We start from the raw sequence: 26,916 nt of genomic DNA, 5'->3' as shown, positions 1-26,916 counted from the left end.
GGGGCCGATTACAGCACAGTGACAGTCAGGAAGATGCCTGAAGCTCTGTGTGTCTCCTCCTGAGTCCTGATCATGGCTGCTCCTAGCACTGTCCTTAGAATGAATATGCCTAAGTAAAACCACAGAACCTGGTAAGAGAAGCAATGACATGTTAGAGTGCAGTGATTTACTCACTGTGGTCCCAGAGCTCTGTGCTGATTGCTGTAGGATCAAAATTCACAGCCACATACAGCAGCGATCAGCATCAGCTCTGAGCAGTCACCAATCACTGCTTGTAATGTGACAGGGCGACCTGCTGTCACTACTGTCTGGATGACACAAGACAGGGATATTGTCTGCTGAATCAGGGGATTTATGACATAGAAATAAATGGATTCCTATGTGAAATAATAAGGGTAAGCCATACACATATATAGTACAGGTTTGCATAGGAATCAGTGTTTTTGGTGCATTTTTTTTTTTTTGCTGCCAAAGCATCTCTCTTGGCAGTAAAAACACTGCTTTCAAAACGCCCATTTTTTAGGGTATGTGCAGACGATCCGGAAATGGCAGCACTTTGGACGCAGTGGACATGTGCTCTGTCTAAAGTGCTGCCATCTTTTGAACGCAGGTGATTCCCCATGTGGTCACTGAAATGTGCAGAATCACCGCGTCCAATACATTGTACAGGTGAGATTTCCCTTGCGGAGACTCGCATCTATGCAAGATAAATTGACATGCTGCAGTCTGGAGAGTCGTGCTGCATGTCCGTCTCTGCGGGTGAGGTGCGGGCGTGTGTGCACGCATAGTGGACATGGAATTTCTAGAAATCCCCTCCACTCTGCTGTAACATCTGGACGCTGCGGGTTGGATGCTGCGGATGTACGCAGCATCCAGAGTTTACTGACTGTGGACACATACCCTTAGAGCTTTTGCTGTTTTGTTTTTTTTGTATAGTATTTATTTTGTCTTCAGTACATGTTTAATAAAGTTAGTTTTATTCACCAAAAACACAGCGAAAAACAGCGTTGCGACATTTGCAGCTTTTCTAAAACTTTTTCATTGCTTTCTACGGGTGAAAAAAATTGCTGAAAGAAGGGACACGCTGCAGATTTAAAAAATGCTGCAGATTTAAAAAACCTCGCTGCAGTTGTGAAATTCAGTCAGGAGAAAATAAAAGGGTGTGCAGGAGATCTCTGAAAATCTCAGTTTTTGTTTGTGCTGTAAAATGCTGTAAACTTCTTATTTGCAGATGAAAAAGCTGCAAAAATTCTGCATATGAACACGGCCAAGGACGGCTTTTTAAAGTGCCAGCAAAACATATGAGATTTCTGAAATCTCCTGCATGTGCTTGTTTTTTTTTCTGAACTGTGGCGCTTTTTAAATCTGCAGCGTGTCACTTCTTTCAGTGTGTTTTCACCCGTAGAAAGCAATAAAAGAATATAAAAAAGAAAACTGCAGATATTGCTTCGGTATTTTTTGCTGCAATTTTTTAAGTGGTTTTGGTGAATTAAACTATTAGGTCTTGTTCACACGTTCAGTATTTGGTCAAAATTTCACATCAGTATTTGTAATGCAGAAACAGCAGTGGAACAATCAGAGGTAAAGTATACTAGCATCACGTCACCACTTCTGGATTTCTCCCCCTCCTGGTTTTGACTTGCGCATACTGATGTGAAATACTGATCGAATACTCAACGTATGAACGTGGCCTTAAACATGCTGTAGACAAAGCAAATATCCTCACTTTAAAAAAAAGCTGAAAAAAGTGTAAAGAACACCAGAAACAAGAAGAAAAACAGGTGTTTTGAACACAACACTTTTACTGCCAATAGAACAGGTTTTGGCTACTGAAAAAAATGCATGTGAACATAGTCTTACTCTGAAACGCTATGGCTATCTGTGGTGTTGCGTTGGACTGCAGGCGGCATGTACTACATTATCTGTTCTCAGAGTTATTACTGCTCTCTCTGGTGTTACATAGGATGAGGTCTCAGTCATGTGAGTGGTCACGTGAGCCGGGGAGGGCTTCTGTTCTGGAGTGTGCTGCGCATAGAGGGAATGTATGGCGATCGGTACACAGTCCCTTCTGAAATGACAAGTGGGCGTGGTGGCTGATTTGCAGTGCGGGGAAAACTACAATCCTGCAGGTGGGAGTGTCAAAATCGGGACTGTCCCGCTGGATCCAGGACAGTTGGGAGCCCTGCTGTGTTATCTGCAGTGTTAAAAAAAAAATTAAGAGGGGGTGGGGGACAACTCTTTGTCTTGGGGCTTGAGCCCCCCAATCTTTTCTGACCCTAGCAACACTCCTGTGTAAAGCTAATAGTGGCAGACCCATTGGCTGATATAAGGCCCCTGAATATGGGGGCCACAGTGCCAGCACAGGCCCCTCTGCCACCTGTATCCACATCCTGCTCATATAATGTAACCTAAATGTGTGATTTTACAATGTTAGCATTTGGGGCCCCACTTTGTCTAAAACCGGCCCTGCACGTGATAACATAATTTGCTCAGGCGGCGTCATCACCGCTCACGCAAATTGTGCGCATGTGTGCCGCTCTTTCCGGCAGTGTCACTGCGTCTCTGAAGCCGGGTGTACGCTTCCCGGATTCAGAGGCGCGCACTGAAATATCCCACCCGTCTACTGGCATGGACATTTGGTAGTGTGCATCATGCAAACACTGCAGCCAATCAGTGTCCTCTATCTTCCTGTTCAGAAAAAACGTGAGAGTTGCAGCTGATCAGTCACCTCTAATTGGCAGCAGTTTTCAGGTCACTCTACCCCCACTTTCCACCAGTGGGAGACACAGTGCCAAATGTAGAAGAGTGGTCCAAGAGATTATTACCTTGTGGGATTTGAACTCTCACACATTTGGTTGAAAGACTCTCAAACTGCCCAGTGCTATCAGGTGGATAGTCAAGGGAGTATTTTTATTAGATATTTGTCTAACAGAAATTATCTATCTTGTGATGGTGTGATATGTTATGAGGGTATCATTTTGTGTCTATTTATATTTTACAGATTTCCTTAGTGTTCTCTTATTGCCCTGTATCATTCCGTGTATTCCCCATAATGTCTTGTCTCAATTACCTTCCAAAAGTCTGATAATTGAATTAGCTCACTTACTTAAGGTACTGTCACACTTAGCGATGTACCAGCGATCCCGACCAGCGATATGACGCGGTCAGGATCGCTGGTACATCGCTAAGTGGTCGCTAGTGAGCTGCCACACAGGCAGATCTCACTAGCGACATCGCTGGGGACGGGGGTCGCTACTTACCTGTCAGACGAGGCGATCCTGCGTCCTCCCGCCCGGCTCCACGCGTCGCTCGTCCTCACAGCAGGAAGCGCCACAGGAAGCTGACGACGAGAAACAGTCCTGAACGTTCTCGCGCGATCAGCGATAACCAGCGGGGGAGCGGTCGGAGGTAAGTATCAGACACAGCGATGTCGCTAGCAATATCGCTATAACGTCACTAGTTATAGCGATATTGCTAGCGATATCTCTTAGTGTGACATGCCCTTTACTGTCTGCGGCCTGACTGTATCTATGCCTCTTGATGAACCCCCTGTAGTGCCTTAATCCCCAAGGCACCTTTGTCAGGTCTGGGAGGCCTGAAAACCGCCCCAACCTGTCTGACTACCCATGGACATAAGGAGGGGGTTGGGGAGTACAGGAGCTGTAAAAGTCAGACCCTGTGTGGTGATGATTGTGTGAAGACATCACATCAGAGAGAAGGAGAAGCATATTGACCCATTTTATCCTCTGTCTGCTGGATTATTGGACTCTCATCTCCTTGGACATTCATCCTGTCACTGAACTACATTCATGTTCTGGACTATTGTATCCTCAGTGTGGTGGATTGTTTATGGACCTTTTAGTTTTGCCTATAAAGGTCTTGGGATTATTCACTCTTCCCTCGCTCTGTTGATTGTGTGGTATCAGAGAAGGACCCCGTGACAATCTTTTTTGAGGAATCTGATTCTTTATCTGCCACAGTTGATCAGTCATCACAATTCCCAATTCTGTATTTAGTGGACACTTTTCCATTTCTGAGATAGAACTTAGCAGCAGCAGCTCTCATCTATCTAGAGAGGAGGGAGCCTGTAGCTCCCCCCATCTACATAGAATTGTATCAGTAGCAGCCGCCATCTCCTCAGTAATGGGAGAGTCGGTCTTCACTGAATACAGATTTACTTCAGAATTGAGAAGTTTGATAATGACTGATGCATTCTGGCAGAGAAAAAAGTAGATTCTTCTGATATATTACAATGTTTCTTATTTTCATGTGTAGTTGTGTACTATTGATATATGAGATAAAAATGAAACCGTCGGTTACAGTTTAAGGAGAACTTTTTCTTTTCCAATGACCTAGACCCGTTATATTGGTAACTCAGGTGCACGGTTCATTTCCAGTTCCTGGGTGATGATTTGCTAGTAACGTCTTTTCTATTTGAAAATATTTACTGGAAGCTCCAAGTGAACAAATGTTCTATGTATATTTTCTACAAGGAACCTACGTGACTCCTACTAAGATATGTAACCCTAAACCTGATTCACAGACATCTATCTTAGATTTAGGGAGCTGGATGTTTTTCCACCTTATATAGGATGCCCTGCTTTAACGACCAGGGGTATTTTTGGTTTTGCATTTTCATTTTTCCCTCCCCTTCCTTCCAGAGCCATAGCTTTTTTATTTTTCCATCAATATGGCCATGTGAGGGCTTGTTTTTTGCGGGACGAGTTGTACTTTTGAACGACACCATTGGTTTTACCATGTTGTGTGCTACAAAATGGGGAAAAAAAATTCCAAGTGTGGTGAAATTGCAAAGAAAAAGTGCAATCCCACACTTTTTTGCTTGGCTTTTTTCTAGGTTCACTAAATGCTAAAAGTGACCTGCAATTATGATTCTCCAGGTCATTGCGAGTTCATAGACACCAAACATGTCTAGGTTCTTTTTTATCTAAGTGGTGAAAAGAAATTTCCAAAGTTTGTTTAGAAAAAAAAAATAAAAAATGCGCCATCTTCCGAGACCTGTAGCGTCTCCATTTTTCATGATCTCGGATTGGGTGAGGGCTTATTTTCTGCGCACCGAGCTGACGTTTTCATTGATACCACTTTTGTGCAGATACGTTCCTTTTGATCACCTGTTATTGCATTTTAATTCAAAGTCACAGCGACCAAAAAACTTACTTCTGGCGTTTTGATTTTTTTTTTCCCGCTACGCCGTTTAGCGATCGGGTTAATCCTTTTTTCTTATTGATCGATCTGGCGATTCTGAACGCGGCGATAACTAATATGTGTATGTGTGATTTTTTTTTTTATTGTTTTATTTTGAATGGGACGAAAGGGGGATGATTTAAACTTTTATTTTTTTTATTGTTTTCATAATTTTTAAAACATTTTTTTTTTTTATTTTGGCATGCTTCAATAGCCTCCATGGGAGGCTAGAAGCATCCCATACTTGATTGGCTCTGCTACATATAGGCGATGAGCAGATCGCCTATATGTAGCTGAATTACTGCATTGCTATGAGTGTCGACCACCGGGTGGCACTCATAGCAATGCGGCATCAACAACCATAGAAGTCTCCAGGAGACCTCTGGTTGTTATGCCAACACATCGCTGACCCCCGATCACGTGACAGGGGTCGGCGATGCGTGTATTTCCGGCCTAGCAGCCGGAGGCGCTGGTTAAATGCCGCTGTCAGCGCGTGACAGCGGTGTTTAATTAGTTAATAGGCGCAAGTGAATCGCGATTCCACCTGCGCCTATTGCGGGCATATGTCAGCTGTTCAAAACAGCTAACATGTCCTGGTTTGATGCTGGCTCACCGCCGGAGCCCACATCAAAACAGGGGAGACGTCTAATGATGGGCTATGCCCGTCATTGGACGTTAAGGGGTTAAAGGTAATCTGTTAGCAGGTTTTTGCTCCCTCATCTGAGAGCAGCATTACGTAGGCAAAGAGAAACTGAATCTGACGATGTATCACTTAGGTTACTAGGTGCAGCAGTTCTCACACAGAGTTTTTAGATTTAGAATGAAGCAGAGCTGACGGAGAAAGCTAACCCTGCACACATCATGCCTTGTATATACGAATTCCGTAGACATTGAGCTGCTTACCACTTGGGGAGGAGGCATTGCCGGACTAATGCTGTCCCAGCAATGGTTAGTCTCTTAGTGATAAATCCTTCACTATTCGTAAACTACAGCAGGCTGTTTCATAAGAGACACATCCCTGATTTCTGTGTTTCAGCCTCTATCTTTTGCTGCCTTCAGATTACATTGCAAGAACCTGCTGAAGGATTCCCTTTAAAGCTTATTGGGAACAAGTATGAGAACACACAGTTACAACAGGTTTTATTCTGTATGTCCACATGAATAAAATGCCTGCTTTTTCTAGTGTTCCAGTATCTCTATGCTTTTGACTGCTCAGGTGCTCCCCAGGGGTCTCGGTTTACTTTCCTGCAGAAGTTTTATACTTTCTACCTAAATTGACTTATGCAGCCGATCACTGGCCTCAGTGGACAGCATGGGACTGCTGAGGCCAGTGGATGACTGCAGCAGATACATTGGTAGATGCACATAACTGCTGCAAGGAAGTAAGCACAGAACTCTGGGGAAGACGGGAGCAGTGGTGCAGCAGGGGATTTATTGGGTAGATAATAGCTGTTTTGTATTTTTTTTACCTTTACGTAAGGGCAAGCATGTGCAGGGCTAATCATAGAACCTAAGATAATCCTTTAATCGTCCCACCATGGGGAAATTCAGAAAATATATAATAATTCATCTACACGTGGGTAAACCACATTGGACAGATTCAACAAGACCATCAAATTATAAAACTGTAAGGCATATTGTATGTAACGCAGATGTATAGTAGGGCTGAAATGCCCCAAAACAATATAATTCAGATAACTAGTCACCATATAGTAAAGAGAGGCCATATTCCTTAAAGGGGTTATCCTCTGCTAGGACGACCCCTTTTTGGTGATCTAAATGGTTGGTCCTGATAAAATAAAAAAGCTTATACTCCCCTTCTGTGCTGGTGCCGTTCCAGCGGTGTCGGCACTCGTGGCCCTGAGGCTTTTGTGCAATTGTTTTGACCTTGGCTCCCAATCAGCATGGCATCTCTGTCCCCGCCTTTTGTCGAATTGAACATGAAGAGGAAGTCCGGGCTACGGCTGAGCCCTGACTTCCTCTTCATGTTCAGTTTGATAGAAGGTGGGAACAGTGAAGCCAGCGATGGTTGGGCATCGGGCTCACATGTATCACCAACCGCACTGGAGTTACGACACCACTTTTTTATTTTATCGGGGCCAAGCGTGGGGTATGACAAGAAAGTTGGACAACTTCTTAAAAAAAACAGTCCTAAAAGTATATGTATGAAAACAAGCCAGTCCCCAAATATCTGGTCATAGTTTACCCACTATAACTGATTTCACACACATCTTTGTCAGGAGTGTTGCACGTCAGGTTTAGTGGGTAAACCGTATCCAGAATTTGGAGAATTTCCTGTTTTTATATATTAACTTTTAGGACAGTTTTTTTATTTTTTTTTTGCAACATTGCCTTTCTCTTCCATATGGTGATTGTTTGTTCAATTATATTGCAGGATGCCTTTACCATTTTATAATTTGATGGCTTTGTTGAATTGGTGATTGTTTGTCCAATTATATTGCAGGATGCCTTTACCATTTTGTAATTTGATGGCTTTGTTGGATCAGTCATATTTGGTTTATCCACTTCTTTTTTTGTGTGTGCTTGTATGCTTTTTTTTATCATATTTTATTGGATCTTGTATATAAATAAAGTTGTTTTTTTTTATTTTTTATTCGTCCCGCACATCAATGCATTTTGATGATAGTTTGTTTCTTTGGTGCTTTATGAACATGTTTATTATTTTTCTTTTGGTTGTCTATAGTTCTTTACCAGTTTTAGCTTAATTTTAGCTGACAGTGAAAAACCTCTTCAAAGATGACCTGATAGGATGCTTTTCACTTAATTTTTATTTTTGATTTAAAAAAAAATAAAAAACATTAATAAGGAGGAAGACGATAAATTCTAAGCAGAAGTAAGTCTAGCCCATAATGATACAATGATGTAGTATATTCTGCAGTATGTGACAAACACCGAGCACTGTACTCACATGATCCTTTTTCAACAATGATTGCAACATTGATATCTGTAGTATTTGGTCAATTATTTCAGTCCAAGCTCTTAATGTTGAGTTTACAATTGAGCTGTTAGTTATTCACAGTCAGAATTTTCTAGATGTCTCATTCTCATTCCGTAGCCCACTTTAGATTGCTGTTTCAGTTTATGGCTTCATAACAAGATTTTAAGCTGGCTCTCTATTTTATGTAGTCAACAGAGCTGTTTGTTCCCCCTCCTTACCGAGGTAAGGCGCAGGCCGCAGGCTGCTCAGCAGGGCAGCTATGAACTTGCAGCAAAGATACCGCTCAGACCCCCGGATTGCCCCTCAGCTAACATGTATTTTCGTTCTTGACATCGTTTCATCTCCCAGCTGCCGGCAACTGCCCTCAGCCTATGATTGCCAAGATTAATCCCTTCGTTGTAACCTCTGTATGAATATGCATGCTCGTAGGATTTTACTGTTTATGTAGAAATGTTCGCAGGATATTGATGGTGGTCTGATGAGAGCTCAGCTTCTCCCGTAAATGTTGCAGTTTTCCTTCGGTCTACTTTTCTGGCTGTGAAATAAGATTACATATGTTTTATTAGAGTATTTCACCTGTCAAATTGTTGCTCTGTTTTGCAGAGAGAGACTGTGCCCTCCACTCGTCTGGGGACCCTCCCAACATCTTTCAGTGTTCGTACACTCCCAGCACAAGCTATAGAGTATTGTTTTGCTTTCATTCAAGTGCCACAAGATGTGAGTATAGTGGCCAGTAAGATGAGTGTGTGCAATGATGCACTTACCTAGTGGTCATAATTGACTATCGTTTACCCCATACAGGAGGACGCTCGTGCTGACGTGGTGGACAATGTGGTGCGCGATATTCAGAACACTCAGTGCCTGTTGAATGTGGAGTATGCAGGCGCTGGCTGTCCACATGTTACTTTGCAATTTGCAGACTCCAAAGAGGATGTGGGCCTGGGTCTGGTAAAAGAAGGCCTGGTCATGGTGGATGTGCGCAAGGAGAAACAGTTCCTGAAACTGGTGAGTAAATCTGAACATTTTCTCGCTTAGTGAATTATTTTTGTATTATTACCGCATATTGTACCAGAAATCGTTTGGCAGTTGACTGAATGTACTTTATCCTAGGGCTCAACAATTTGCAAACAGTTATTAAAAAAGGCCCAGTAAAAATAGTTTATTCTGGTCTCCAATAATCCAGAAAGTCTAAAAATATAGCACCTTAAAAAAAAATATTAGGAATATTACAACTGGCCAGACGTATCTTATCAAAATTATTCCTCAGAAAAAATGTTCAGTTATTTTGTATTACCAATTTATTTTGGATTTTCATCCTAAAAGTTCTCCACTCTTGCATGTCTGTCCAGTAATCCAGAATATTTTGAAACTAAAATATATTTTGATATAGAAACCAGAACTCATTAATGCTGAGCTAAAGGGAATCTGTCATGTAGAAAAAAGTATCTGTTCTGCAGGCATTATGTTATAGAGCAGGCGAAGCGGATCTATGGGAAGAGTTTCAGATTAACCTCATATTTTATACACTGAAATCAATAATTGTTGTATGCTTATGAGTCCAGTGGGCGGTCTACTCACTGTTTGACGGTGTGCTCTTTATGACTGTGAATGACTGACTGGGACCCATTACTGGAAGCATATACACACAATCACCAGGGATTTCAATGAATAAAGTACTAGTTAAATAGCAGGAAATCGGCCGCACTAGCACTGATATTTTTTAATGATTGCTTGTATTTATTTAGTTACAGTACAATATTTTGGTGAAATATTGTACTGTAACTAAATAAATACAAGTAATTATTTAAAAAATTCTCCGTGCGAATGAAGCTGATTTCCTGCTATTGGACTTTATTTGGATTCTCCATTTCAGCCTTCACCCCTCTCTACCTAACGCAGAGTAGTGCACACCTTATATCTCACTAACATACTAGTTACACTGAAACTTTTCTATTAAACTTATATTTTACTCCGCTTCTCCTTCTCTGTACCATGCTGTCCACAGATCAGACTGTAGGTACAAAGTGACAAGTTCCTTTGAAAAAAACTTTAATTTTTACTTGGCTTTTACCTTAACAACTTCACAACTGTAAATCTAACTTTCTCCTATTTTTGTTTATTGACTGCCATTCACTGATTTTGTCCTTTGGTTATATATGTTGACACTCCCTTCATCAATCATCAAAACCATGGTAAATGATTGTTAATATGGCTGAAATTTCTAATAATCAAAAAGCAGAGACAGTGTACATTATGGAGACTTATGGCAGGATGCCCAGCCCTTATCAAACACTAGACCCACACTACTGATTTTCTAGGTATTCCAATAAATACATGAGGATAAATCATCAATTTTAGATGTTTTTGTTAGCCAGAAATGTATTTTGTTGCCTGCTACTCTGCAGTGTGCGGTTTTCTCCAGCATCTGAATACAATTTACGGGAACAATGTGCTTCAGCGTATGTTATTGCCATCTGTATGACCCTAGGATACTTATACCCTCAACACGAAGTGACAACTGAACATTTTGTAAGACACTTGTGTTGTGTTAGAAGAAATCCTACCATATTGTGTATGTGATTTTCATAGATTATTCAGCAGACACCATAAAATATAAGAACTTCTAGCAAGATGAGGCAGGGAAAGAGGTGGTGCGCTCTAGGGCAGTGTTAGCTCATAGGGACGGCATCCTCTACATATCGTGTTGAGATTGTCCACAGCAACATAGGAGCAATTTTCATGCTGGTTAAGAACTTGTTAAATGTGATTATCACTAAATGTTTTCCTGCTCCATTGGTAATTCTTTATTGTGTTGTGAACTGTATCAGCAGGCTTGTGAGTTAGCTACCGATGTAACCAGAGTATAACTTCACCCTGGAAAATGTATCATGCGGCCACTTCAGGACAGAAAAAATAGAACTGACAAGCAGGAGCTGCCCTTACCCTCCCTCTGCACAACTCGATAGCTCATTAACGGACTTATTTACAGGAGCAATTTTAATTGATATTCAGCAGAAGTTATTGACCACTGTAAGCCCCAGTGCCCAACTAATGTAAATCAATATGGTGAGAATTCATAGAGCTCAAGAACTGGGTGCAGCCCCTTGTAATTGCATAGACATGATGAAGTGTGTCACGATGAAGCAGACAAGCGACTCCTAATACTAATTACACCGCCGCATGTAGAATATGTATCTTGTGCCTTCTTCATATCCATTCTTTATACTAGGGACCTGTGTTGAACACATTTCTGTACCAAGGCTTCTTTTGTCTTTCATTGAAATTCATAGCTGTGATCTTTAAGTCAGTATATATGGACTTGCCATTAGAATATTTCCAAAGTGCCCAGTTTTTGCACATTTCTGTCTGCTTTTGGAAAAGTATAGTTGAGTAATAAACCATTAGTTCTTCCCACTGGCCTCTTTTCTGTTCTCTTGCCAAGGAACCAGAAAAAGCAAGCAACAGCTAAAGAAATGTTTTGATTAAGAACTAGTTGCAATTGTATACGTTGTTGCAGGTCATAACCTTAATACATACCTGTCACTAGAACTGGTCACTTTAATTAAAGGTAAGATTAAAACTAATGGCAGCTAATTTTGCCCAATAAATGGCCACCCAGGCCTCTAATTGTGGGGAATAAAGGAACTTGTCGGCACATTTCTCTTGTGCTAAATGCTGATTTGGCATCTCTTAGATGCTCATGGAGGAGGGATGTTGACTGATTTAATAGTGTGCTTTAAATAAAATGGTATAATTTTTAGTGTTGGTATGGCAGATCTCCTGATGATCTGGTCAATCATTTTTATTTGGCTAATGTACATTTTATAGTGGAAGAGGAATATTATGGAGCTTGCTCTTACAGAAGCAGTATAAGCAAAAAATTGTATTTTTTCCAGTTTGCCTGATGAGTGTGCCTTCAGTTCTCTGAGCGTATTTCTGTCCTTCCTTGTCATCCATCAGATTTCAGACAATTGTCTTCCTCTTCTCTGGAGTGGTGCTGATGATGAACAGGGTAGTAATCATAGAAATTGCTTCCCTGGCTAGTCCTTGTAAAAGGGGTGTTCCAGATTTAGCAAATATTATTCAGCGTAAAACGAAAAGGTCTATAGTTTTCCAATATAGTTTCAGTACCGATTCCTCATAGTAGTCAAGATTTCTTCATCCTGTCAGCAGGAACTTTCATAGTTTGTTTACAGTTAAAAAATCAGAATAAACTGAAAAAGTTAGAATTCTTGAAGCAAAAAAATAATAATAATGCTGGTGCCATAATTAGTAAGAGATCATTGTATGAGCTGCCATTGGGAGCACTAGACAAGAATGGGGCAAGTTTATTGCAGCCATTTCTAGTAACCCTTCCAATTAAATGTGACTTCATGATTCTCTTTTTTATCCTATAAATATCTGTGACTTACTGTCTGATGGAAGAATATTCTCACTTATTGGAAGGAAGGGTTAAAAGCTTAGCTTTTTAGATCATGTTCTGTACTTGGCTTTCTTTGTTGGCAAAACCAAATTGTCTCCTGTGCGCTTCTGTAATCAGTAGCTTTGTTGGGCTCTGTTACAGCTCTGCAATCAGGGGATATGTTGGCTTATACGTTCCACTGAGCCTCACAAGCTCATGCCTGACACAATAACCTCTTCTCAATAGATGCTCAGGTTCCCAGTATCACAGCAGATTGCTGTCAAACTCCACAAGGAGTTACACTTACTGTATATGGTGCACAGAGACCAAGTTAGTACTATTGCTGGCTTGTAAAATAGCGAGTTTCTGAATCTTCCTTTTCTGTTTTCTGTAGATTGCAGAGTATGTGAATGCTCAGGAATCTGCAAAATCTGCAAGGGTAAGTTACTATTTCTGCTTAATACAATGCTAAAGAACAAGCAAGGGTTGAGCTCCCTTTTTACAGGATTCTCACTATACTTATTGTATATAATTGAGACCGTGTGGCCATGTATTATTCCAGGGAAATCCAGTTTCACTTTCAGAGGAAAGTAATCTGCTCTTCTAGTCACAAGTCATATTTTATTATGGGTTTTTTTCCTTTGTATGTAGTTGAACCTGTGGCGTTATGGCGACTTCCGTGCCGATGATGCTGATGAGTTTGGTTACAGCCGCTAAAAGGGTGCCATTCCAAAGATGACAGAGACCCCCCTCCCTCTTCACGGCTTTCTATCACCTGGTCCATTGAAGTAACATCAGATACATTGGAAGGGGAATACAGGCTTAATCCTGGACAAGTATTTGTATCAATTGAAAACTTCCCAAATATCAGTGCATACGGTTCATACAGCATCTGTTAATCTTTATTTTATGTTTTCTTTTTTTATTATGGAAAATTAATTAGATGGACTGATATTAGTTTTGTATTTTTTCTCGTAACTCAGTCCTGCGTCCTCAAATCATGTTCTGCAAATTAAATGATGACGTTTTAACTGTGCAGTCCTCTATATCCCTCAAACTGTAATTGTTTCCTCCCATATCCAGTGTCCAGGGTCATATGTTTTGTCTTGTGTATTTAATGGCTCAATAAAGTACTACGTTCTAATTACATAATGGTGGTGTCTTGTAAAGTAATTTACAGCTTCTAATACAGGTCTGCTCAAAATTAAATGGCAACTTCAGGAGTTTTCTCTCTAAAATAGATGGAGAATACAATTAAGCGCATATTTCCCTTAAATTTATCTAGATATTGGGGCAACAAGCAAATTCACTTTCAATAGACATTGAGAATTGTATATCACCCCTTTACGATCTATGATGTATAGGTACATCATAGGTCGCCTTCCCCCACTCAGCCCAAATGTTTTCCGGCACATGAAGGCGGAAATCATCAGCGGACATATGCCCCTAATGGCCGCCGGTGATATCGCAATCCACTCACAGCTGTTAGCATGTTAGATGCCACTGTCAATCTCTGACATCAGCATTTAACATGGCCAAGCCCGAAACACAATAATAATGAGAAACTAACCGAACAAAAAGCTAGTCTGAACTAGTGCATACCAAAAATCACTATCATAATAAATAAAGCCCAAGGTTGCACTACATTGTACTAAAGCAAATCAGTGTGTGATGAGTGAAGTGTGAATAGCATAATGGCTTTAGGAAATGAACAAACACATGAGATGCTTAGCACAAGATTTGTCCAAAAATTGGTCAAGGTAATCTCATAATCAGATGGGTCTCTAACCTAACTGCCTAATGTGAACTTAAGAAGTGAAAAAAAATTAACACACCCGCGCTGAAACAACACACAGCTGAGTTGAAAGCCGCAGGCAAACCAAGCAGAGACTGTGTGCGCTCTGCCAAATAGAAAGGACTCACAAAAAATGAAAGATTGCCTCGCTGACAACGCTATGTAACCTGAAAGTGTTAATAGTGCAATCAGCCGAGAAATGCAAATCAGGGTACTCCCCTGGATAACGTGCCACAATAAACGGCAGGCAGCCTCGGCCGATGTCGCCGCCGTGTAGTAGCGTGGTTAGCAGAGGGCGTGTGGTGAAGCGGTGACGTCACCGCTTCACCACACACCCCCTGCTAACCACGCCCCTCGCTCGCTACGCTACTACACGGCACCGACATTGGCCGAGGTTGCCTGCCGTTTACTGTAGCACATTATCCGAGGTTTTTTTCTACATGAAAACGGGAGGACGCTCCCTGCAATCTAATCAACCTTCACACTCTTATCCACTGGCTTCTATGGAGGAACGGAGTTATACCAACACAGAGCACAAACACCAGTGAGTACCCTGATTTTTTGTGAGTCCTAATGTGAACTTAACTCTGGCTATTAACATGATAAAGCCTGTATGTGTAATATATAGGGAGGTTGGAACCAAATGTGATAGAATGTAACTAAAACCAAAGCTTGGTGATGGGCAGGGTTTGTCCAAGTCAGAAAAAATAGTACACAATAATGAGAAATTGACCAAATAAAAAGCTTGCCGTAATGCTGATGGGTTAGCACACCCATTTTCTCTTCAATTAGAGGGGACAAATATGTATATAGATGGCTAATCTCTAAAATAATTACGGTAATGCTGTTTTGAAGGCAAGAGGTGGTCACACTGAATTTGCTTTCATTTTCAATTTGTCCACTCACTGCATTTTATAAATTGATCGCAGTGTGGACAGGTGCCAAGTCCTGCTGTAGAATGAAATTTCCATCTCCAAAAAGCTTGTCAGCCGAGGGAAGCATGAAGTGCCCTAAAATTTCCTGGTAGACTGCTGTACTGGCTTTGGTCTTGATAAAACACAGTGGACCTACACCAGCAGATGAAATGGCTCCCCAAACCATCACTGATTGTGGAAACTTCACACTAGACCTCAAGCATCTTGGATTGTGTGCCTCTCCACTCTTCCTCCAGACTCTAGGACCCTGATTCCCAAATGACATGCAAAATTTACTTTCATCTGAAAACAACACATTGGACCACTGAGCAACAGTCTAGTTCTTTTTCTCCTTGACCCAGGTAGGACGCTTCTGGCATTGTCTATTGTTCATGGTTTACACAAGGAATGCGACATTTGTAGCCCGTCTGTGTGTGGTCACTCTTGAAGCAATGACTCCAGCAGCAGTCCACTCCTTGTGAATCTCCCCCAAATTTTTGAATGGCCTTTTCTTAACTATCCTTTCAATGCTGCAGTTATCCCAGTTGCTTGTGCACTTTTTTCTACCACACTTTTCCTTCCACTCAATATTCCATTACTATGCTTGGATACAACACTCTGTGAACTGCCAGCTTCTTTAGCAACGATCTTTTGTGTCTTACCCTTCTTGTGGAGAGTGTCAATGACTGCCCTCTGGATATCTGTCAAGTCAGCAGTCTATCCCATGATTGTGAAACTTACTTAAACAGATTAAGGGACTTTTTAAAAAGCTTAGGAAGCCTTTGCAGGGGTTTTTTGTTACTTATTCTAATTTACTGAGAGAATGACTTTTGGGTTTTCATTGGCTGTAAGCCATAATCCTCAACATAAACAGAAATAAACACTTGAAATAGATCACTCTATTTGTAATGACTCTGAGTTTCACTTTTTGTATTGAAGAACTGAAAATAGTTAACATTTTGATGATATTCTAATTTTATGAGAAGCACCTGTATTTAACTTAATCACAAAAAAGAATTTCCATTGAATTTCAATTGTGCCACTAAATGACCTGCATACTTCATATCAGTGTTATTGTTAACTAAGTATAAAGGGTCAAAAAAGACAAAGCAGCTGATATTAAGCTGACGCACTAATTGATTTATAATACACTGCTCAAAAAAATAAAGGGAACATAGAATCGTAGAGTTGGAAGGGACCTCCTGGGCCATCTGGTCCAACCCCCTGCTCAAAGCAGGATTCACTAAATCATCCCAGTCAGATGTCTGTCCAGCCTCTGTTTGAAGACTTCCATTGAAGGAGAACTCGCCACTTCTCGTGGCAGCCTGTTCCACTCATTGATCACTCTAACTGTCAAAAAGTTTTATCTAATCTGTGTCTCCTCCCATTCAGTTTCATCCCATTGCTTCTAGTCTTTCCTTGTGCAAATGAGAATAAAGTTGAACACTTAAGCAACAAAATATAACTCCAAGTAAATCAAACTTCTGTGAAATCAAACTGTCTACTTAGGAAGCAACACTGATTGCCAATCAATTTCACATGCTGTTGTGCAAATGGAATAGACAACAGATGGAAATTATTGCCAATTATCAAGACACACTCAATAAAGGAGTGGTTCTGCAGGTGGGGACTACAGACCACATCTCAGTACCAATGCTTTCTGGCTGATGTTTTGGTCACTTTTGAATGTTGGTTGTGCTTTCACACTCGTGGTAGCATGAGACGGACTCTACAACCCAGACAAGTGGCTCAGATAGTGCAGCTCATCCAGGATGGCACATCAATGTGAGCTGTGGCAAGAAGGTTTGCTGTGTCTGTCAGCGTACTGTCTAGAGGCTTGAGGTGCTACCAGGAGACAGGCCTGTACACCAGGAGACGTGAAGGGGGCCGTAGGAGGGCAACAACCCAGCAGCAGCAACCGCTTCCTCTGCCTTTGTGCAAGGAGTAACAGGAGGATCACTGCCAGAGCCCTGCAAAATGACCCCTCCAGCAGGCCATAAATGTTCATGTGTCTGTTAGAAACCAACTCCATGAGGATGGTCTGAGGATCCGACAGCCCAACACCGTGCAGGACGCTTGGTATTTGCCACAGAACACCAGGATTGGCAAATTCGCCACTGGCACTCTGTGCTCTTCACAGATGAAAGCAGGTTCACACTGAGCACGTGACAGATGTGACAGAGTCTGGAGACGCCGTGGAGAGCAATCTGCTGCCTGCAACATCCTTCAGAATGACCAGTTTCGAAGTGGGTTAGTAATGGTGTGGGGTGGCATTTCTTTGGAGGGCCGCACAGCCCTCCATGTGCTCACCAGAGGTAGACCAACGGGAGACCAACGATCAAAAAGCGGCCCAGGACAATGGAGCGCGATTAGCGATACCCGGCAGGGGGGCCGGTCGCTGATCCATGTGACACACAGATCGCTGTGGCATCACAAAATCAGCGATCTCGCTGGAGCTATCGCTGTGTGTGACGGGGCCCTAACAATATTGATCATGAGATACAGAATTTGAACGCATAATCTTCTCTTGTCCATAAGACTGTGTCCATGTTTCTAACGTTCCATTAGTTTCACTTGTTTGCGGTACATTATTTTTCTTGAAGGTAGTGTATTAAGATATTAAACATTTTTATGTCATTTAAGTTTGCTATAAACAAAAAATGCTGAATGAACATTCACTAATTGCAATGATTCCAGGGGGTGATACAGCTACTTGTGAACGAGACCAAAAGAAGTTTTTTAAGATTATGTAAAGTCATATTAGAACATAAGTAAACCCCAGAAAAAGTTTATATTTTTTTTTATCATCTGTGGACATATAACTATTTAATCTTTATTTAAACATGAAATAAAAGCTATGGGTGATGATTTCATATAAAGAAATACTGTATGTACATTCTGTAATATATTATGAAACAAACTCATGAACCAATAAAAGAAGCTGCAGGATTCAAGTAATCACATGTATAATATAGAAAAGGCATATGGCTTTTATTAGCCACATGTTCAAAAAGACGTACAAGGCTAGTTTCACATTTGCGTCTTTGTGCGCAAGTAGAAAAGCATCGTTTTTATATGCATCAGCGTACGCATGACGACAAAAAAAGCAGCGTTTGTTTGCGTTTTTTATGCTCATGCGTTCTCTAAGTGTCACATTTCACAGGAGGAAAATCCTTGAAAAATCCTTCTTTTATATACACTACCCCCCAAACAATGTTTCTTTGTGTAGGGGGTGGTTTAAACCAGTGTCTAGACATGTTTACTCTTAAAACGTATGCGTACGCAAACGCAGGCGTACGCATGTGCATGCCTGTATTCCCATAGACTGTAATGCGTTTGACGCATTCCGTGCGCAAGCGTACGCATGCGGTTTTTTTACTCCTTTGGGCGGATCCAAAAATGCAACATGTTGTGTCCGGCGCGTCTAGGCGCACACCTGGAAAAACGCATGCGTACGAAAGCGCAGACGAACGCATGCAAATGCAAGACCATGCGTGCGCCATGTTAAACATAGGGATGCATGCGGACGGATGCGCACGATATTCTGCGCACAAAAACGCTAATGTTAATCCAGCCTTACATACCAAAACACACAGACAAGTGGTAAAAAATGGCAGGTGAGCCAGCAATGTATAAGGCTAGTTTCACACTAGCGTTTTTGAGCGCAGCGACGGCCTGCGCACGGCCGCCGCTAAGCCCCGCCCCCTGCCGCGCCTCCGCCGGTAGCTCCGCCTACCGGCGCATGACGCTGCATGCGCCCTGCGTCCCCTATCTTTATCACTGGGGGCGCAGGCCGTGCACAGTATGCGTTTGGCGGCGCATGCGCCTTTTTGACGGTGCGCCGGCGCAACCAAACTGCAGCAGGTTGCGTTTGGCGCAGGTCGGCGCACCGTCAAAAGGACGCATGCGCCGCCAAACGCATACTGCGCACGGCCTGTGCCCCCAGTGATAAAGATAGGGGACGCAGGGCGCATGTAGCGTCATGCGCCGGTAGGCGGAGCTACCGGCTGAGGCGCGGCAGGGGGCGGGGCTTAGCGGCGGCCGTGCGCAGGCCGTCGCTGCGCTCAAAAACGCTAGTGTGAAACTAGCCTTATATGTAGTAAGGATATAGAGCAAAGGATTTCCCCCTGAAAAGTGTATGTGTAAAAAGATAGATAACGTGGTACAGACGGTAGTAAATATACAAGAATGTGATTACAGAAAATAATGTTGCAATAGACAGGCTGCTACCCTAACAAGGAGGGTAATGATTGCATAAGAGCTGTAGTAGCAAAGTGTGAAAGTGGTTCACCCACCGCACCTGAAGCTGTTGTCTATTGCACTGTACTGAAGCTTTTGTTATATGTGAGGAGCCTTTGGGCACTTTAATGGTGAGATCAAGAGCCACTGTAATGTCAAAACTGACATGCCCTCTGTGAAGTCATCCACTTGTTCTAAAAAATGTAGGAGTGCAGAACATTGGTCTATATTGGGTAAATATAGAGCGGCAAATGTATATACCTGCAAATGAATATGGCCTTTCACCAACAATATCCATCCCTATCAATCACTAAACTCCCATGGTAGGGAACTCAAAATCACAATTTTAGTTTCTCTAGTTTTTGAATCAGAGGTGGGACTATGATATAATAAATGGGTACCACTTACCAGATAACCTGTAAGGCTCATGTGAACAACAGTAGGTTTCCTAAAGGAAAGTTGAGCTCCACTCTCTTAACTCACAAGAATCTCAATTAAGTTGAATAATGTTATTACTCCAAGCCCAAGTTCCAGGTCAGCATATGTGAAATGTGAATCCAGGCGTTGGTGCAGCAGGCAAGTGGTAAACAGCAGAGGTGCAGGAGAATGCAGGCAGACAGGAGACTGGAAACAGATAGCAGAGGTGCAGGAGGCCACAGGCGGACTGAAGACTGGGAACAGGTAGCAGAGATTCAGGAGACTGCAGCTGAACAGAAGACCAGGAATTACAAGACACAGGTGTGTGTCTTAGTAGGCCTTATATAAGCTAAGGTAGATATCACATAGGATCATGCCTGACCATCTGCAAAGTGGAGCACAACAGAGTTCAGAGGAGAGGGGAGCAAAGCACTGATCTGGAACAGGTGCGTAACATATGCCCTCTGCTCATGGAGTAGCTACTGGTCTGTATTACTGACATATGGTTTGTGCACTATGCATCATGAAAACAAGATAGAAGAAACATTTCTTGGAAACAAAGATCCAACCCAAAAAAAACAAGTTTTCCTCTAAGGGTCCAATTTGTCAACTGTCCTTTTGACACAATTATGTAGAACTGCTTGAAATATCCCAAAACTTATGTGCAACTTGGAGTTGATGTGAACAGTAATTCTATACTACAGTGGTAGCTTGTTTTTTCAATAAATTAGATGATTGCCATGTAAATTAACGGCTACATTTTTTTATTTCATCCTACTAAGATATAGTCAAAGTGTTGTGGATGTATACATTTCTACATCCATTATTCTTCACAACTGATTGGTGTTACACCGTATGGCTATAAACACAGTAGCATAAAAACTCCCTATAACTGTGTTAATATGCCACCATATGGTGCTCTGTACAGCACTGTATTTCACTGTATGTCCCCAGAAGCACTATATAGCAGAATGTTAATATATTACTATGAAATCATGGTTTTGAATGGGAAAATACAATTTCAACTTTTTTAGAAAAGTAAATAATCCTTAAAACCTCTCCACATTTTCACAAACTGTATTAACAGATTCCACAAAGATAGGATTAGTGAATGAGCGAGTATACTCGTTGCTCGGGTGGTCTCTGAGTATTTTGGCGTGCTCGGAGGTTTAGTTTTCATCGCCTCAGCTGCATGATAGACAGCTTGAATACATGTGTGGAATTCCTGTTTGTTAGGGAATTCCCACATGTGTTCAGCCTGTCTACAAGCCACAAATCATGCAGCTGAGGTGATGAAAACTAAATCTCCGAGCACGCCAATATACCTGGAGATGAGCCGAGCATGCTCGGGGAGACCTGAGCAACAATGCTGCTCGCCCATCACTAAATAGGATATAACATGATGTAAAGTAAAAAAATTGTCCAACTGTAACAATATCTGATCACTTTAGTTCCAGCTGCTGAGACCTTAGTGCTCACTATTCCGCAACCAACATTTTTGTCCTCTGGTGTAAAATTTGGAATGGAAGATAAAGACTGTCTTTGTGCCACATGCACTTGTGTGCTTGTAATTGTTCCCATTCTTGCTTGTGGCTGGCTGTTTGTGGTTGTGGTGTAATTAGTGGCCTTGTGCCGTGCTTGCTCCACCCAGGTGTAATGTTGTCCATGGCGTCTGCAGTCAGTCTAGGGTGAACGCTTGTAACTGTGATAAATTTAGTTTTGGATGCAACTCATGGATAATTAGACTTGTCTTTCCAGTCTCGCACTGTCCAATATGCCCTCATTTATCTGCTACCAAATTTTCTGCTTCGGAGATTCCCTTTATTGTTTAAAAAAAAAAACAACCCTTCACTTCCTAATGAATTCAGCTTGGAGACAGATTGTTTTTTTCTTCCTGTGCGGAATAGGAGAGTAGTAGAGTTCTGCAACCTCTAATATCCTAATAGAAAGCTGGGGACGAGCCAGAGTGACGAATCAGCAGATGGCAGATAAAATGGAAGATCTAATTGTATATCATTTAATTCCATTCAAAATGAAGTTTCAGTTTAAGTGGTTGAAACTGTTCCTCGATTATCTATCCGCAAGGCTCATATACTATTACATCCTGTATGGCTGCCAGTAGTATTTTTAATTCTTTTTATACTGAATTACTACAATGAAAATGTAGCGAAGTGGGCAAGAATAGCCTCCTCCTGGTGTCACTGTGGGATCATCCCATGTGTAGCAGCCGGGATCACAGAAACGTCAGGAAATGAAGGTGTGAATATGCCTAGATGGCTCTAGTGATGAGTCCATGGGATCTTCAGTAGTAAGTATGTGTTTCAGATATTTGCTCAGCACCTGGAATCCCTGATGTTGTGAAAGGGTCTCATTTTTTACATTGTATCTTGATGCCAGGATGCTCATTTTTACAGGTTGTATGGCTTTTTCCTAGTCCTAAATGACAATATTTTCCTATTTTACATATAAGGTAAAACTAGTACAATGAAAAGGTGGAAATGTTGGCTTCCCTTCATTATTTGCTTTGTAATATAAGCCTATCAAGTAAACTTTAGTCTCCTTGCTAGTGCAATATCTTTGCATTCTTTTAGGCTCATTTTTACATTTTAACCACTTCATAATCTTGTAATTTTCCATTTTTGCACTTTAGTTTTTCCTCCCCTTTTTTCAAGAGTCATAACGTTTTTATTTTTCCATCAATATAGCCATATGAGGGCTCCGTGTCAGAGTAAAAATATGAAAAGGTTATGAAGGGGTTAAAGGAGCTGTTACTTTTCAGAAAATGTTGGTGTCCAGATGCTTTTTGTTATAAAAAAAAAAAAAGCACACTTTATTCACCCTCCCCGGGTCCAGCACACAGGTTTTACCACAGTATCCGATATCGGCTGCAGCGTTAATGGTACGTCAACAGAGCAGCACCCAATCAGTGAGCTCAAACCCTCTGCCAGTGGAAACATAATACCCCACTCAGAGCCACTAACCTCACTGATTGGTTGTTGTGCTTTTGATGTGGCGTTACCACTACAGGTGATAAGATGCCAGTAGCAGCTCTGGACCCTTTGAGGGTGAATAAAGCCTATATTTTTTATGTAACAAAATATGCCTCGGAGCCAGGATTTTCTGAAAGGGGAAAATCACTATAAATATATAGTAAAAATTTATAAAAATGAGCCACTATTTATTTTGCTTTTCTTTTAACCCCTTAGTGACACAACCAATTTTGATCAATCCTCATTTTTCAAATATGACATTCATTTATGTGGTAATAATCTTGCAATGCATCTACATATCGCAGTGATTCTGTGACTATTTTTTGTGATACATTGTATATTATGTTAATGGTGAATTTAGGTTGATATGTCTTGTGTCTTTTAATGAAAATATCTGAAATTTGTTGAAAATGTTGAAATGTTAACAATTTTCAAACTTTTAAAGCTTATATCCTTAAATCATATAGTCATACCACACACAATAGATAACAAATAACATTTCCCTTGTGTCTATTTTTCGTCAGCATTTTTAAATGTCCTCTTTTTTAGAACGTTTGAAAGGTTAAAATTTAGAAGAAATTTTTCATTTTTTTCAAGAAAATTTACAAATCCTATTTTTTTTACAAACCCACTAAGTACTTTTTTATGTATATACATTACCATTCAAAAGTTTAGGGTCACTTAGAAATGTCCTTATTTTTTGAAAGAAAAGCACAGTTTTTTCCACTGAAGCTAACATTAAATGATTCAGAAATACACTCTATACATTGTTTTTTTAAATTTGTTTATTAACCACAAAATAAAACATACACATTTGTATACATTATTAAGCACGATACAGAGTACACATACTTATATATATTATTAAACAGAATAAAATGCGCACTCTTCTTTATATCCAAGGTGATACATGTGTAATCTATGGAGCATTTGCAAAAGGACTATAAGCCGTGTACAATAAATCATCTATGTCATGTAAATTATACAAGTCCTTATACTATTACATAAGTAATAAGCCTATTAACAAAGAAACACGGAACAGTAGGTATCATTCAATCCTGTACATGTTCAAAAAAAAAAAAGACTCATACAAAGTTTCTAAACTAAACTACACAACTGTTATTTCGCCGAATTTACATTATATTATCCTCTATGCCAGGGATAGGGAACCTCAGGCCCCAGGTCCATTTACGGCCCTCAATGACCTTTTATCAGGCCCCCGGGCAGATTCTCAGGGACCGCGTTCTTGGGCAGGGAGCTGTATTTTGATTGCCACAAACTCATTAATTTCTTCTTGCTCTGTTAGCACACACACGCAGTGTTCGCTAATGAACACTGAAGGGCATGCAATGAAATGTTACGTCCTGACACCAGTGCCAGAGTCAGGATGTAATTTCTGGGTGGAGTTTGTACGGCCCCGGAAGGATGGTATAAATAGCCAAATGGCCCTTGGCAGAAAAAAGATTCCCCACCCCTGCTCTATGCGATGCTCCAAAATGAGAAACCTGACTCCTTACATTGATGTCGAGTCATGCATTTGTAGAGTAAGATGGGAAGAGTTCCACCTATCCCAAATTTTATCAAATTTACCCCGTCATCCCCTGTTCTGATATAGTGTGTGCTTATATGGAATAACCTAGTTCACCAGTTCAATACAGGCTCTAAGGGAGGGACATGAGCCCCTCATCCATCGTAATGCCAATACCTTCCGTGCCATAAAAAGCGTCTCCCGCAGAAAAATCCCAACATAGTGACCCCAAGCTTCCGCATCCCACACCCCAAGCAAACAGACCAGGGCTCAAGAGGAACAGGAGTTTGTACCAGGGATGTCAATGATAACGTCACCTCTTTCCAGTAGTGAAGGATAATAGGGCATCTCCATACTATATGAATGAAATCTACATCTGATGAGTGACATCGCAAACATTCCGATGGTTGGAATCGACCCATCCTAAAATGTCGCGTCAGAGTCAAGTATGATTGGTAAATTATATATAACTGGGTCATCCTATTATTAATCTATGGGGACACCCTGATTGGAGACTCCAGAATCTCTTCCCATTCCTCTTCTTGCACATCAGGGATGAACCTGTCCCACTTCCCCTTAATAGATCTGATAGCAGATTCAGCTCCCACTGATAGCATATATGTATATAAGGAGGAGATAAGGCCCTGAGGACCTTGCGAGTTAAGAATTCCTATCAAAGGCAGAGATGAGATAGCATGGCCCGTACCCATACATCTTATATGTCTGAAGGGCTGATCTTAGCTGTAGATAGTGAAAAAAATGGTATCTCGGGACACCACATTTAGCCTGTAGTTGTTCAAAAGACATTAAGGCCCCACGATCATACAAATCACTCACCAAGGAGACATTATACAGAATCCAGAAGTCAGTGGATGGGTGGTTCAACAGCACTGGAAAATAATTGTTGTTCCACAAGGGCATTTCAGCTATGATGTCATCAAATCTAATAACTTTTTTAAGTTGCCTCTAAACTGATCGCGCTAGTCAAAGTAGGGGTAATAGACAAGGGACACCAGTTTTTTCCAACTCCAGGAAACCCAGTGGGCAGTCATTCCATGCAGCATGAATTGGGGAGATAATTACCAGGTATCCATTTACTTAGGGCTTTAGCCTGTCCGGCTAGATAATATAGAAAAAAAATCCGGTAGCGCCACCCCGCCCCCCTGTTTAGGTCTCTGCAGAACAGATAACCTGAGTTTGGGTCGTTTTCCTCCATATAAAAGATGTAATTTGGAAATTTAAATTTGCAAAGAGGGCTTTAGGTATCAATACCGCACTATGTTGAAGGGAATAGCTAAGTTTAGGGAGCAATATCATTTTAATCAGATTAATACGACCGGCTAAAAGATAGCAGGCGTTTACGCAAAGTTGGAGATTTAGATTTGACTAGCTCTAGCAGTGGATAGACATTAAATTGTAGGTCAAGTTTACTGTATTGAGATATGTGGATACCTAAATATTTGAAATTAGATACCATAGGCAGCGAGAAAAGGGTCTCAAGGCGGGACATCGGGGCATGGGAGAGAGGCAATAGAGCAGACTTCTCCCAGTTTATATATAAGCCCGAGTATTTACTGAATTTATCGTGGCAATCACCTGTGTCAGTGTTTCCTCCGCCTTATCCATAAATATCACCATGTCATCAGCATATAAACCGATGGTGTCTACACGACCTGCTATTTCTATACCCCTAATATCAGGGGAAGACCTTATGCATATTGCCAACACCTCGATCGCAAGGGCGAAGAGGGCTGGGGAAAGGGGGCACCCCTGATGGGTCCCCCATATAATAAAAATGATTCAGAAATGGAATTATTTACAATTATACGAGCCTTGGGTTTCATATATAGTACACCAACCCATTTTAAAAAGTCATGACTTTCTGTACCTATTTTGGATGGACAGGGAAAACATAATAAAAGCATACATACTTCCAAAAATATTATACATAATGAATATGTTACCTATAAATCTTTCTAAAGCCTTTCTTCAACTATTAAGAAACTAATTTCCCTTTATATCTGAAAATATAAAAAAGCAAGATTACCATATAAGCTCCTTACTTACCGTATTTTTCGGACTATAAGACGCACTGGACCATAAGACGCACCCCAATTTTCAGAAGGAAAATAGGGAAAAAAATAATAATGTGTCAAATGGGGGTCCGTCTTACAGTCCGAATTCAGCTTACCTGGGAAGGGATCCGGCACAGGTGGAGGAGTGGTCACAGGGGTCATTCAGTGGTCCAGGCTGGTGTGGTGGCGGCGGCTCTGTGCTGGGGCAGCGGGCTGGGGCTGGTGGGCTGTGCTGGGCTGGGACTGGTGGGCTGTGCTGGAGCAGGTGGGCTGTCCTGGGCTGGGGCAGCTGTGCTGGGCTGGGGCAGGTGGGCTCTGTGGGGTGAGGGTGGTGGCGGGCTGTGCTCCGGTGCAGGGGCGGCGGCTCCGCTGGCATTTCCTCGAAGCCCGGAGGC

The 26,916-nt window shown here is 41.5% G+C and overlaps 1 protein-coding gene across 2 annotated transcripts in view; it reads left to right on the top strand.

Annotated features, from left to right (window-relative positions):
- SND1 (staphylococcal nuclease and tudor domain containing 1) overlaps nt 1-13,715 on the top strand; it is a 956,786-nt gene extending 943,071 nt beyond the window's left edge. For both annotated transcript variants that reach the window (XM_073579241.1, XM_073579240.1), the window contains exons 21-24: nt 8,765-8,878; nt 8,963-9,166; nt 12,958-13,002; nt 13,215-13,715. In XM_073579241.1, coding sequence (XP_073435342.1) covers nt 8,765-8,878; nt 8,963-9,166; nt 12,958-13,002; nt 13,215-13,280 — 429 coding nt within the window. In that variant the 3' untranslated portion in view covers nt 13,281-13,715. The remainder of the gene's footprint in view (nt 1-8,764; nt 8,879-8,962; nt 9,167-12,957; nt 13,003-13,214) is intronic.
- Nucleotides 13,716-26,916: the final 13,201 nt, after the last annotated feature.

Source organism: Dendrobates tinctorius, unplaced genomic scaffold (genome assembly GCF_039654945.1).
Source record: "Dendrobates tinctorius isolate UK_male_01 unplaced genomic scaffold, ASM3965494v1 ptg000062l, whole genome shotgun sequence".
NCBI lineage: Eukaryota > Metazoa > Chordata > Amphibia > Anura > Dendrobatidae > Dendrobates > Dendrobates tinctorius.
The sequence above is the reverse complement of the archived record's forward strand: the minus strand, read 5'-3'. Positions and strand labels throughout refer to the sequence as shown.